The sequence below is a fragment of the Lontra canadensis genome, unplaced genomic scaffold (genome assembly GCF_010015895.1).
Source record: "Lontra canadensis isolate GAN:19392208 unplaced genomic scaffold, GSC_riverotter_1.0 scaffold1, whole genome shotgun sequence".
Lineage (NCBI taxonomy): Eukaryota > Metazoa > Chordata > Mammalia > Carnivora > Mustelidae > Lontra > Lontra canadensis.
Genome location: NW_022630995.1, coordinates 4,092,814 through 4,106,600, shown reverse-complemented (window position 1 = coordinate 4,106,600; position 13,787 = coordinate 4,092,814). Strand labels below are relative to the sequence as shown.

Below are 13,787 nucleotides of genomic sequence, written 5' to 3'. Positions count from 1 at the left end.
CAGTGTGAGTTGGGAATCCATCAAAAGCCTTGAGGAGAACACAGGCAGCAACCTCTTTGACCTCAGCCGTAGCAACTTCTTTCTAGAATCATTGCCAAAGGCAGGGGAAGCAAGGGCAAAAATGAACTATCGGGACTTCATCAAGATCAAAAGCTTTGGCACAGCAAAGGAAACAGTCAACAAAACCAAAAGACAACTGAAAGAATGGAAGAAGATATTCACAAATGACATATCAGATGAAGGGCTAATATCCAAAATCTGTATTGAATTTATTAAACTCAGGAGCCAGAGAGTAGATAATCCAATTAAGAAATAGGCAGAAGACATGAACATTTTTCCAAAGACACCCAAATGGCCAGCAGACACATGGAAAAGTGCTCAACATCACTCAGCATCAGGGAAATACAAATCAAAATCACAGTGAGGTACCATCTCACATCAGTTAGAATGGCTAAAATTAACAAGTTAGGAAAGGACAGGTCTTGGTGAGGATGCCGAAAAAGGGAAACCCTCCTACACTTTTGGTGGGAATGCAAGCTGGTGCAGCCACTGTGGAAAGCAGTATGGAGGTTCCTCAAAAAGTTGAAAATAGAGCTACCCTATGACCTAGCAATTGCACTACTGGGTATTTACCCTTAAGATACAAATGTGGTGATCCGAAGGGGCACGTGCATCCGGATGTTTATAGCAGCAATGTCCATAATAACTAAACTATGGAAAGAGCCTAGATGTCCATCAGCAGATGAATGGATAAAGAGGATGTAGTGTGTGTGTATATGTACACACACATACACATTGGACTACTATGCAGTCATCAAAAAACTGAAATCTTGCCATTTACAATGATGTGGATGAAGTAGAGACAATTAAACTAAGTGAAATAAGTCAATCAGAGAAAGACAATTATATGATGTCACTGATATGAGGAATTTGAGAAATAGGTCAGAGGATCATAGAGGAAGGGAGGGAAGAATGAAAAAAGATGAAACCAGAGAGGGAGACAAATCATAAGAGACTCCTAATTTCAGGAAACAAATTTAGGGTTGCTGGAGGGGAGGTGTGTGATTTGGTGTCTGGGTTACAGACATTGAGGAGGGTATATGCTATGGTGTGTGCTGTGAATTATAGTATGAGTATTATGAGTACTATGTGTATTGTGTTAGACTGATGAATCACAGACCTGTATTCCTGAAAGAAATACTACATTATATGTTAATAAAGAAAAAAAGATAACTGAATCTGGCATAATCGTAACCTTGGATGAGTTTAATAAGTAGTCATCCGGAAGACATTTTAAAAGGGAAACCAAATGAATTTCAGTTTTTTGGGGACACATTTTATTTTTTAATTTTTATTTTTAAATATTTATTTGAGAGAGAGTCATGAGGAGATCATGACCCTGAGATCATGCCCTGAGCCAAAATCAGGAGTTGGATGCTTAACTGAATGAGCCACCCAGGTGCTCCCGGGGACAAATTTTAAAGTAGGAGTATGACCTGAGCTGTATTTTGAGGAAGACATACTTTTGTGTTGTAAAAAATTAAATTTTTTAAATCTTGTTTGAATTAGCAAGCTGATTCACATAAAATTTTTATTTTTATCAAAGTGTAATTCATATGTATGTTTTAAAAAGTCAAAGGGTTTTGTTAAGTTGTGTCTAAATCATTATCCTCTTGCCCTATCCCTCTCCTCAGAGGCATTCACTATAAAAATCCTTGAGATATTTCTCCTCATATTTACTTACAGATTTTTCCACTTAATTATGTAGAGGAGAATCTGTATTTTTAATGAGATCCTTGGGGTTTTAATGAGATCCTTGGGGTATGAAAAAGAGGGAACTTAGAAAATTAGGGGAAGTATGTGATTCTGGGCATGAGAACACTCTTGAATTAGTTTGCTAGTGCTCTTTCTGATTTTATGTTTTAGAAAGTATCTCCAAGTAAAGATGAGGATTTTACTGTTAGAATTTGTTTTTAGATTAAATTAATAATTGGTGTTTAAATTATTTTGTCACTTAACTGTGATATGTAATAGTCTATAATTACATTTTCTTTCTTGTACTTTAAAATTCTTTTCCTGGAGTTAATAATTACTCCATTTTTCGTTTGCCTAATTTCCTTTTCAATATATAAGTATTTTAGCCTCACATTCCCCAAAGGAATTATAAATCTTTATACACAGTATGCTTAAACATTTAAATACTTGTGTCAATTTTAGTTTTTCTTCCATAGAAACATCCTTTCAGGAGACTTCAGTTCTGCTTAATTTTGAACAGCATTTAGCTGTCATTCTGGGAATTCCCTTTGTCTTCCTATTTTGGGCTCCCTACTGCTCATGCCTCTCTCCTTGTTTTAAACTACCTCCTTGGAATAGAGTACGTTTTTCATTAGCTTTTTGATAATGGGTTATGGAGGGAAACATTTTTGAAACCTTGCATATATAGAAATATTTTTATTCTGCATCTATATTTAATCGTTAATTTGGCTGATGAAAGTGTTCTAGGTTGGAAATAATTTTGTTCTAGAATTCTGAAGGCGCTATTCCATTTTTTTCCCTAGTATTTGCTACTATTGAGAAATCTGATGCATTATGATTCTTCAGTCTTTTTTTCCATGGACAGTTAGGATCTTTCCTTTATCTCCAGCATTCTAAAATCTCAGATACATTGCCTTGGTTATGGGTCAGTTTTGCTGTCTTTATTTCTTGGCAGTTTTTCCCCTCTCCTTCATATTCTTTGTTCCTCTCTTTTTCTTCTCTTTTTATAAATTCTACTTATAATTAAGGAGCATTCCTTAAATATATCTTTCAGCTCCTCTATAGAATTTGGTGCTCTGTTATTTTTAATTTCCAGGAACTCTTCCTCTTCTCTCAACATTGTTCTTTGTTAAAATGCACCTTGCTCTTGTTTTAGGTGTAAATCTTTTGTTGTCTGTAGTTATTAGAGTTTTTAAAAAGTTTTCTTCTGTTCCTTGTGTTTTTGTTTTTCTGATTTTTTTTTTCTATTTGTTATTACACCTTCTTTTCTATGTTAGAAGTTTTCTTCATGTTTTACCAGCTAAGCTTACTGCATGTACTGTAGATCAGAATGTACCCTCTGAGTGGGTAATTACATCCTAGAGAAGGGATCCAGAGGCTCTGAATAGAGCATGCTCAGTTCCTTTTTCTCAGATGAATCAATTAGATAAGTTCCTTTTTTTTTTTTCCCATGGGGGAGGGTGAGTTGGAGGGATAGAGAATGGGAGAATAATTACCCTACCCTTACTTCTTCTATAGAAGCTAATTATATTGCATAAAATTGTTTAAGAATGAAGGTACTTTTGGAAGGCAGTCAGTGTTACCAATATAGATTAGGTACATTGATTTTGATTAGGTAGGGATAAAACTGTTGAGGATGTAGAAGAATGTGTTATGTAGCTGATATGCCCCATCATGGTTTCAGGTATGAGATGTTTGCAGTCATCTTTTGTAATCAATGTTAGATCTTTGTCGGTTCGTGATTTGAGACTGCTTCATTTGCTAATACTCTGACGTATATAGGTTAAAGAGAGATTACATGCTTTAGGTAAGACTTCAGACTTCCAGAATCAGAGTTGAATTTGAATATATTTCTACTTTGTATGAAAAGAACGTTTAGGTATGTGGGTAGCTCAGTCAGTTAAGCGCCTGATTCTTGATTTCCACTTAGGTCTTGGTCTCAGGGTCCTGAGTTCAAGCCCCTTGTTGGACTCCTCACTGGGCGGTGGGTGTGGAGTCTACCTTAAAAGAGAGAGCGTGCGCGCACGTGCTTTTATTTCCAGGTGGTGTTTTACAGAAATTTCCATGGATAATATACCTATTGGCTCTTATTTAATAACAAAACATCCCAAACTCAGTAGCAAAAAGCAACAGTCATTTATTATTACTTGTGTAGCAGTGAATCACCTGTTCTAGACTGAGCTTGGTGGGATGGCGCCATTCATTTTGACTGGGCTCGTTCTCGTGAGGGCGGTTTGCTGCTAGTAGAGTGACTCCAGTTCCCACGTTTCTCATCCATTTTCCTGGCATAGCAAGCTGTCCTGGGGATGTTTTTCTTATAGAGATAGTGGAAATATAAATACACCTTTTTAAAAAAAATTATTTCTGAATCTGGTTTTGTTTGTTTGTTTCTCATTAGAATAATCTTAACTTTAATTTTCAGGGTACTTTGATTTTGCATAATGAAATTTTATTTGTTTCTGCATTTGAGATGCAGCTCAAAGTTAGCTTTTTCTGGGGACTTGGGTTTTGTGGTTCAGGACCTCTGGATGGAAGAAAGAGGATTAACATGTAAAATTTATTCTACTCATTGCACTGGAGGTTTGGAAGAGGATCTCAACATGGAGTTCAAGGTTATGATTTCTTCAGCTGTGAAATGATGTTTCAAGAATGTGAAAGAGCACCAGTAAAATACTTTCCATCCTGTGTAATTTTTGGTTAAAACAAGTTCGTGTCTAACACGCAGAAGTGTGGAGGGGTTGCCACCGGGTCAGGCGCCTCGGTCTTGAGATGCGCTGAATAAACCACAGCGGACGTGCCTGACTGTCCTGAAAATTGGGGACTGATAGGTGGAACTTGGTATTTTTTCTGCTTTAAAATTTTAAAAAGAAACCCATGTGTTTCAGAAAATATAGTAGCATGCTCTTTAGACAGTGATAATAGAAGGAACAGGAGTGTGTGCACCTTCCTGCAGATTACAAAGTGGTAATTCATTTGTCCAATCTTGTTAAAGGCAAGTTTCAAGTTAACTTAAGTTTGCCGGTTTAAATTCTCAGACTTAGTTTTACTAGAATGCTTTCTGAATGAATTACATTCTTATTGTGTTCTTAAATGATGGTTGCTTTTCCTTAATAACTTAGAATTGTCATTAGACTGTTGATTATTTTGGTAAATGTAGTATATACCCCTCCTCTCAGGGCTTGTTGGTATGACTGTTGAGTTTAGTTAAGTGATTCTGCCCGTTGTCTTTTACCGGAATTAGAGCATAAGCCTCTTAACCCGTCTCTCCACTTCTACTCTTGTGATTCCCCCATAATCAAGGAGATCCTTTAAAAAGGTAGAACAGGAGGTTTCCCTGGTTGTCAACATAAAATCCAAAATATGGCTGATGGATAGCTGTCTTGTCAGTTTCGTGTCACTTTACCTCTTCTCAGCTTCGTAGACCATACCTACGTTGGCTTCAAGTTATTCAAGATTATTAAGCTCTTGTCCATACTGGAGGCATTTGTACATGTTGCTTATTGTTGCTAGCATGCTTTTTCTCACAGATCTCGGCCTGGTTGGTTCCTAATCATCCTACAGTCTCAACATAAGTATTACTTCCTCAGACATACCTCATCTGACGCCCTCTCCTCCCCATCCGCCTTCACCAATTTGAATTTAGGTTCCTTTCATGTTATCTTTATTGTATATAATTATATGTATTTATTTGTATATGGTTTATTGTTTATCTGTGCCTTTAGATTATAAATTCCATAATAATATAAACCTCATTTTTGCTCACCACTGTTTATCCAGTGGCTAGCACAGTGTTGAAGAAGTGTTTCTTCAGGTCCTTGATGCCATCAATTATAAGGTATATCTTGATTTCAGAGATGTTAAAATCTTTAAAAATGACCAGTAGCATCTATTTTAAGATGTTTTCATTCCAGAGATGTAAAATATGAAAAAGTGCATGTCACTGAATCAATAGGATATGGTACAGAAAGGCTCCTTACATGAGCATTATGAAAAAGCCAGTTCCCCATTACCTGAGACAATATAAGCATTTCTTAATTTCTTGATGGCAGTCTTTTTTTTTTTTTTTTTTTACTAAAAGTATGTCTTCTCAAAATTTCTGTTTTGGTTAGCCGGGCAGGTAGTCAATCAGATGAATAAGAAGCTGCAGACAGGTTTTACGGAGGCGGAAGTGCTGCAGATACTCTGTGATACCTGCGAAGCTGTCGCAAGATTGCATCAGTGCAAGACCCCAATAATTCACCGGGATCTGAAGGTAGGAATTTTAGACTGTTATGGATGAATACATTTTAAACTTTAGCATTGCAATGTCTGGAACTATCTTCCTCTACACTAGGTTTTCTTACCAGCACTGAGAAGGGTCTCTCTGTCCCAGGCTGTATTTCCTGAGGCCATGTAAAGACGGTAGAATAGAAACTGTGCTTTCCATGACCCTGAGGGCTTCTAGTATGGCTGTCGAAGGGGATGTTGTGTCCTCTGCTCTGCTTCTGTATTACATAGTGGGCTTTTAAAAGGTTTCCTGTGAACAGAAATGTGAACTTCCGTGATGCAGGTTGATGTCCTTCTACACTGTTCTCTCCCAGTTCAGCTCTCCTCCTATTTCCTGTAATCCGTATTAAGCATCAGGATGCTTTCCAGAGATTTTGGAGGCAAACTTGAATGGGTCTTTTTACTCATTTATTTATAATTTACTATAGTTTTCTGTAATTTACTATAATTTGGTGGTGATTGTCTTTAAGGTCGTTTCATCTTGGCTTTTTCTGGGCTCTGATCTCTTGTATAGGGTACCCACTTGTTACATTGGAAAAAGTCCCCAAACGATTTAAATATTCCTGGTATCACATTTCTCAAAATATCATTGAATATATCATTTAAAACAATGGGTGTCTTCTTTGATGCCCACAAACACTAAGATTTCAAAAATTTCTCTTCCCAAAATGCTGTATGCCCAGATATCCCATGGCTAAACTCTCACCCTGCTTCAAGTGTGCTCAGATTAACCCTCTCAGTGGGTTCTGTCTTACACTGTCTTATTTACAGTTACAGCCTAACATTCCTGCTCTCTGCCTTGCCCTTTATTATCACTTGTTACCTCGTAAGGTGCTGTATAACTTACTTATGTATTGTGCTTGTTGTTTACTTTCTGTTCTCTTCCACAATGTAAATTCCCATGTGGGCAGGGATTTTTCTCTTCTGTAGTGATATATCCAAGTACTTAGAATGGTGCCTGGCACATAGCCAAGGTCTCAATAAATATTTAATGAAGGAATGAATCCCATTTCTGACTGATTATACAAAATGTATGCAAGGTGATAATAAAATCCTCTTAAGATACAAGAGAATAGAAGGTGTCATTTAAAATGCAGGTTGTTGGGGCACCTGGGTGGCTCAGTGGGTTAAAGCCTTTGCTTTCAGCTCAGGTCATAATCCCAGGGTTCCGGGATCGAGCCCCCTTCGGCTCAGGTCATGATCTCGGGGTCCTGGGATCGAGTCCCCTTTGGCTCAGGTCATGATCTCGGAGTCCTGGGATCAAGCCCCACGTCAGGCTCTTTGCTCAGTGGGAAGCCTGTTCCCGCTCTCTCTCTGCCTGCCTCTCTGCCTACTTGTGATCTCTCTCTGTCAAATAAATAAATAAAATTAAAAAAAAAATGTAGGTTGTTAACCATGAAAGTGTCATTTAGGGAAACCTATAGTAATAGGATACAAATTTAAGCCAGGATTGAAATGCATGAGTGCAGACTTCTGTCCTTTAATTTAGTTAACCAGTGTAGTTCATTTCAGTACTTTTGAATATGCGGTGTTTGTATTTTCCTTAATAATTTGGCACGACTTTAACACGTAAAGTCAAAACTTTTTTTTTAGTTGAACATTTTAGATAAAAATGGAATTAGAGGGGCACCTGGATGGCTCGGTCATTAAGTCCCTGCCTTCAGCTTGGGTCGTGATCCCGGGTCCTGGGATTGAGCCTTGCATCAGGCTCCCTGCTCAGTACAAGGCCTGCTCCTCCCTCTCCCACTCCCCCTGCTTGTGTTCCCTTTCTCGCTATCTTTCTCTCTGTCAAATAAATAAACAAAATCTTTTTAAAAAATGGAATTAGTAGTCAATCAGAATTTTAATTGTTTTTATGACTTGTCTATAGATAAGCTGAAGTGTCAGAAAAAGAAAAATGGAGGTGCAGTATAGACTTAGACAGCTGCTAGTTCTTTTTCATAGAAGAGGTTTAAAGAGGATTTAAGGCTTCTTGGCCCCTGCAAAAATCATCCTGGGATGGGAAAAGTACTTCTCTGTTCTTAGTAAGAGGAATAGTAGACATAGTCAAGTTTATTTTTGGTCTGATTCATTTGTCCTTCCTCATAATTTATTTTATTACCTCCTGAGTCTCTCTTTATATATGGCACAAACCTTTCAATGTTTATTTTGTAAAAACATGGTTGTAAAAATATAATTTCACTTTGAAAATACTACTAATTATTTATTTTTTCTGAAGGTAGAAAATATTTTGTTGAATGATAGTGGAAACTATGTACTTTGTGACTTTGGCAGTGCCACGAATAAATTTCTTAATCCGCAAAAAGATGGAGTTAATCTAGTAGAAGAAGAAATTAAAAAGTAAGTTTCTATCTTTATTGTGCTTTGTCTCATGAGAATTTTAGTTAAGTCTGTGGACCAGTTCTGCTAATACAAATTTTTTAGGTGCTCGATTTATAGATATCTTTAAAATATTTCTGTGCTATAGGCATTGACTAATTTATGTCTGCTCTAGCTCAGTAGAAAATATATTTTACCATGCATACAGGTTTTCATGTACATTGTAAATATATTGATCTAGAAGTTTGTTAAGCTGTAGTAATTTGTGGAATCATTAAAGGGAGTTTTAAGTGATTGTTGAGTTCAGTTAACCATATTTTTACTAATACTGAGGATTTCTGCTTGTTAGGAAGACAATTATTTGAAAACTAAGTTTTTACTTCATGTTAAAAATGAGGAAGATTGACTTTTTAATGTATTGAAAACTGTGTAGAAAACATGTTACTTTGTCATAGTGTATTAGAAAGCTCTCTGGTAGAAATATGTCATATCTGCTTTATGTTTTCTTAATTTTGTATTTTCTGTGGTTGCTAGAGTATCTGTAAGTACCTTTCCCTGACTTTTCTGTTTTCTAGTTTTAGACAATAGAACTGTTTGTAAATCTTAGATTACCTTAGTAAAATGATACAGAATGCCCAAAGATCTGTGAGAATAGGAGTTTCTGTGTCGTTGTCTTTTCTAAGTTGTCTTTCTTCACTTCCTCACAAATTCTCAGTTGTTTAAGACTAAGTGCTATCATTTGAACTGCAGTGTATGTACATTTTGAAATGACTCAAGGAGAGCTGATCTTACTGTGGCCCATTTGTACAACACCGTGGGTTTCTGGGCTGTGTATTGCTACTCAGGAAACTTAGCCTACGGTAATTATATAAGTTCTGTAGAACTTAACTCCTTACATGTTTACTAACATGTAAATGTCCTGGGAACACAAGAATGATTACTGAATTGGTTTCTTGGGGATCTATATATATGTATCTGTTTACATAAATATATATATATATATATATATATATATATCTGTTTATATATATAAATATCTATAAATATAAAAATTAAAGGGTTGTGATATATAATGCCTGCTTTAGGATCTCTGAGTTGCTGAAAGTTCCGGTTCTTGCTGTTGAGACGTCAGGTGCAGTGGAATCTGGCCGTCGTGATGAACGCGGGCTTGTGAGGCTCTTGTGCTTCGTGGCTCCGCTGAGGAGTTAATGGTCTAACCGTGTGTTCAGCTGAAGGCGTTTGTTCAGGGCCTCCAGTGCAGGGGACACTGTGGTTGTGCTGCAGTTTGGCAGTGAGCAGAAGCCCTGCCCTCATGCACTTTCTCTTCTGGTTTCTCCGGTTGCTCCTCTGTAGGGTCTCACCAGTCAGGGTGATTTTGAAAACATAAGATGATAGAATGTTGAACCTTAAGATATTTCATATAAAACAAAACCCATCAACACTCAAAACTGATCTTAAATTACCTATGATATAGGAAGTCCTTCCATTACCTAATAATTCCTGCCGTGAAATTGAGTACTACTTCATTAAAATATTCTGTTCATAATGGATTTAGAATTTTTATATTGGTAACTATTTTTTCACAGTATATTTTAATTCCAAGTAGCTTATGATGACAGTTCTAGAAGTGTTCTTAATTAGTGTAATTAGGATTATGACAACTAGGTTACTTTTAAAACAATAATGATAAAAATAAACCTAAAGGAGATTGACTACTATGTGCCAGGAATTATGTTAGAGCCATAAAAACAAACTCCTTAATAAACGTATAAATTAATTTATTGAGAGGGTAGCAATATTGCTTTTAATAGACTAAAATATTCTGATAAGAATAATTTTAGAGGCATATTATTTAAAATAAATTCAAGGAAAACTATATTTTCAATCCATTGTCTTTAAGATTTTTTATTAAGGAAAATTTTTTATATAATTAGACATGCTGTTGCACTTGTTGAATAAAAATGTTTATGTAGATGCTTTGTATTGTTAAATCTTGATGGACTTTTATTGAGCTTTTCGAAAATATTATTTCGATATAATGTTATTGAAACTAAAAGTTTTTGTAGTATTTTATATAGAAACAATGTAGTATCTATCTTTTTCTTTCTTTTTTTCTTTTCTTTTTTTATTTTTATATCTCCACTCCATTTCACTTATTTACTGCCAGGTATACAACTCTGTCATACAGAGCCCCTGAAATGATCAACCTTTATGGAGGGAAACCCATCACCACCAAGGCTGATATCTGGGTAAGGCCAAGAAAGGTTAACATTTTCTCTAACCAAATTAAAAAAACATCTGAGTTCAGTTGATTATTATCCCTTTGTCCCCCAAAAGGTATTTCATAATAAGTAGAAGAGAAGTGATAAATAGTAGAGCTGCTTATTCAGAAGAAGAAAACAAATAGAACATTTTATCTTCTTAATCATGAATTGGAAAGCTTAGGTATAAAAAAGTAAATAAAGGACTTCCATATAATGTAACATTTCTACCACAGTATTTTTTAGAATTTATATTATATAGAATGTTAATATTTTTTTGATTGAACATAGTTTTGGTTGATCACGGAATGGAACAGCTGGTCATAACTCTTAAGTAGCTTTTAGAAGTATTTTAGGATCTTTTTAATGGAAACTAATAGGAGTAAAACTTTTCTCTAATTAAAATCATACCATTGTCTAACTTCTACAAATTAGGATCTTATCATTTAACATATACAGTTGACCCTTGAACAACATGTGTTTGAACTGTGTGGGTCCACTTAATATGCAGGTTTTTAAAAATAAACATATTGGAAAACTTTTTGGAAGTGAAAAAACTTGCAGATGAACCACATAGCCTAGAAATACTGAAAAAGTTAAGAAAAAGTTACCTGTTATTGTAAGAATACAGTATATAATACATATTACAATATGTGTGTTAATTAACTGTGTTATTGGTAAGACTTCTGGTCAATAGTAGGTTATTATTAGTTTCTGGAGGCGTCAAGTTAATGTGGATTTTCAACTGCATAGGAGGGTTGGTGCCTCTATACCCCATGTTGTTCAAGGGTTAACTATGTATCTGGGTTGAGTTACTAAGATTGATCATGTTTCTGTATAATTGAACTTTATGTGAGAATGCCAACACTTCTTTAGAACTTGTTTCATAAGGAAATATATTTTGGCCGTATTTGAAAAACTAGCAAGAAACTCTATTTTAAATGTAAATTCATTTAAATCAATAAATATTTAGTCATATCTACCTCTAGTAACTGTATTAGGGATGGAGGAAAAATATTCCTTTGGAAATAGTTCTAGAGTTTACAAGAAAAGCCATGTTTGTTTTATTTTTGAACATATTTAGAAAGTAGTAAAGCCTAACATGTGAAACCAAATGAATATCTCCTTGGTCCTTTTCTCCTGACCTCCTCCTTACAGGGGTTTGCAAGGTAATAATAAGAGAGTATCTTTGATATCTTTTCATCTGTTGTAATATATGCTTTTGCAGCAGTGATTCTTAAATCTTGTGGTAGTTGAATTTTTAACCATATGCCTAGTTGAATCAAACCTTGGGTAAGTTTGATTTAGTTAACTTGATAGCCGCTTGTAGATCACCAGCTTGTGTAATTCAAATTCAGTTTGCTTTTCTCAGCATTAATATTTGACTTATTAAATGGCTTATAGTATAATATACACAGCAAATCCAATCAGATCTTAAATTATAAAAAGGTATTAGAAGAGGTGGTTGTGGAAATCTTCTCTAGCCGAATTTTATGACGGCTGGTGAAATCCATGTCACCTAAGAGTATTTCAATAGCAGAGGAAACAACAGACATCAGAGCTTAACTACAGTTCGGAAATCATCAAGGCTTGATCGAAAAAAAGCAAGTAGTCTCTAAGCATGCGATATGTTACCCAGCATCTTAATAAAAAACGAGGGAAACCTTTCAGACTTCGTATGCGTGCCAGGCAGCATACTAAATTGTGATAGATTTAAGCTTCATACAATTTACAGATTAGCATAGGGATATTATTTCTGTAATGGATATCTGGGGATAGCTGTGGGGATACAGAGAGATTACCCAAAAATGAAAGAGAAGAAAAATAATAGAAAATAGAATCTATGTTTATATGCTAGATACAAATAAAATTTTAATTTTCATGATGCTGTTTTTTTCTTGTCTTAGCTCAGGTGCAGCAGAAGTATGTTACAACATTTTAGGTGTGAAGGAAAGAATATCCAGAAAAAATATTCAATTCATGCTGGTTAAGAATTATATTTCTGATTCTATTTCAGGGTAGTACCGATTCAGGGACTTATAATATTTGAGGTTAAAGTATTCATTTAGCACTTTATATTTTGGGAAAATTTTTTTTTTTTTTTTTGCTTGAAATTTTTCATTGTAGGTAATTTTCATCCTGAGTAGAATGTTAATTTTATAAGTATTAGGAAATTCAGTGACAGATGCTTCATGTTATCTTTTAATAAGGAAAATTAAAGATGATGATACTTAGCTTCCAAAATCAGGTCATGTGTTCCCTCCTGTTTATTGAACAATTCTCATCATCAGAGGGATAAGGAGGAAAATGCATTTGGTTTGAAAAAATTAGGACACCTAGTTGTGTTCACACTGTGTGAAGCAGAGCATTTTACATTTCAGATTTATGTTTTTTAAGTATACTGGCATTGCTATCTAAAACTGTTGTTTGGGGACTCCTGCAACACTCTAACAGACGACACATTACTAAAGGTTTGATTTATAAGATAAAATTGGCTAAGATGCAGAACTCTTATATTTGACTGTCATCTGGGCAGGAGAAAGGTGTCATTTAATGTAGATATTACACCATTGGTAGAATTTTTTTTTAGTGCTACTAAGGAACCCTACAGCTCAATTTATTGTATAAATGCTGAAAATCTCTCCCTTACAGAGAAAAGCATTATAAATATTTTTAAGCGACATGGGACTGGTTATTTCCATTCAGAATCTTTACCATTTCATTAATCATAGTAATGCTTTGAACTTACTAGAATTACTCTTATAGAACTGAAATTTCTAGAACTTTTAAACCTTTATTGTTAGAAGGCTATTTTGAAAATAACGTTTTGTAAATATTGTTGAACTTACAAAGGTGTTTCTGCATATTATGATTTTCATGGCGGTCATAAAACTTAGTGTATTTGTTAGTTGAGCATGCTAAGTTGACGGGTGGAGAAAATCCAACAAAGGAGAGCTGATATAGTAAGGCCAAATTTCAGTAGTCCTGATATAGTTGTATACTGCCTATTGGAGAATTTTATTACAGTCTTTTTAGAATTAGAAATATCTTTTACACTCTTAAAGGTTGAGGTGTTATTTTTTATAACAACATAATGATTTTTTGAGCCAAAAATCATTTTATTACTGCCCCCCCCTTTTTTTAAAAAAAACATTACTGCTTCTTAGGTTTGAGCTGTTAGCAGCT

General features: G+C 35.0%; 1 protein-coding gene across 4 annotated transcripts in view; it reads left to right on the top strand.

The window, feature by feature from the left end:
• The window catches only part of BMP2K (BMP2 inducible kinase), a 116,573-nt gene that overhangs the window by 52,394 nt on the left and 50,392 nt on the right, over positions 1-13,787 (top strand). For 2 of the 4 annotated variants that reach the window (XM_032882646.1, XM_032882509.1), the window contains exons 4-6: positions 5,865-6,007; positions 8,240-8,361; positions 10,508-10,589. In XM_032882646.1, the coding sequence (XP_032738537.1) occupies positions 5,865-6,007; positions 8,240-8,361; positions 10,508-10,589 (347 nt within the window). The remainder of the gene's footprint in view (positions 1-5,864; positions 6,008-8,239; positions 8,362-10,507; positions 10,590-13,787) is intronic. The other 2 variants (XM_032882569.1, XM_032882717.1) reach the window with 2 other exon arrangements.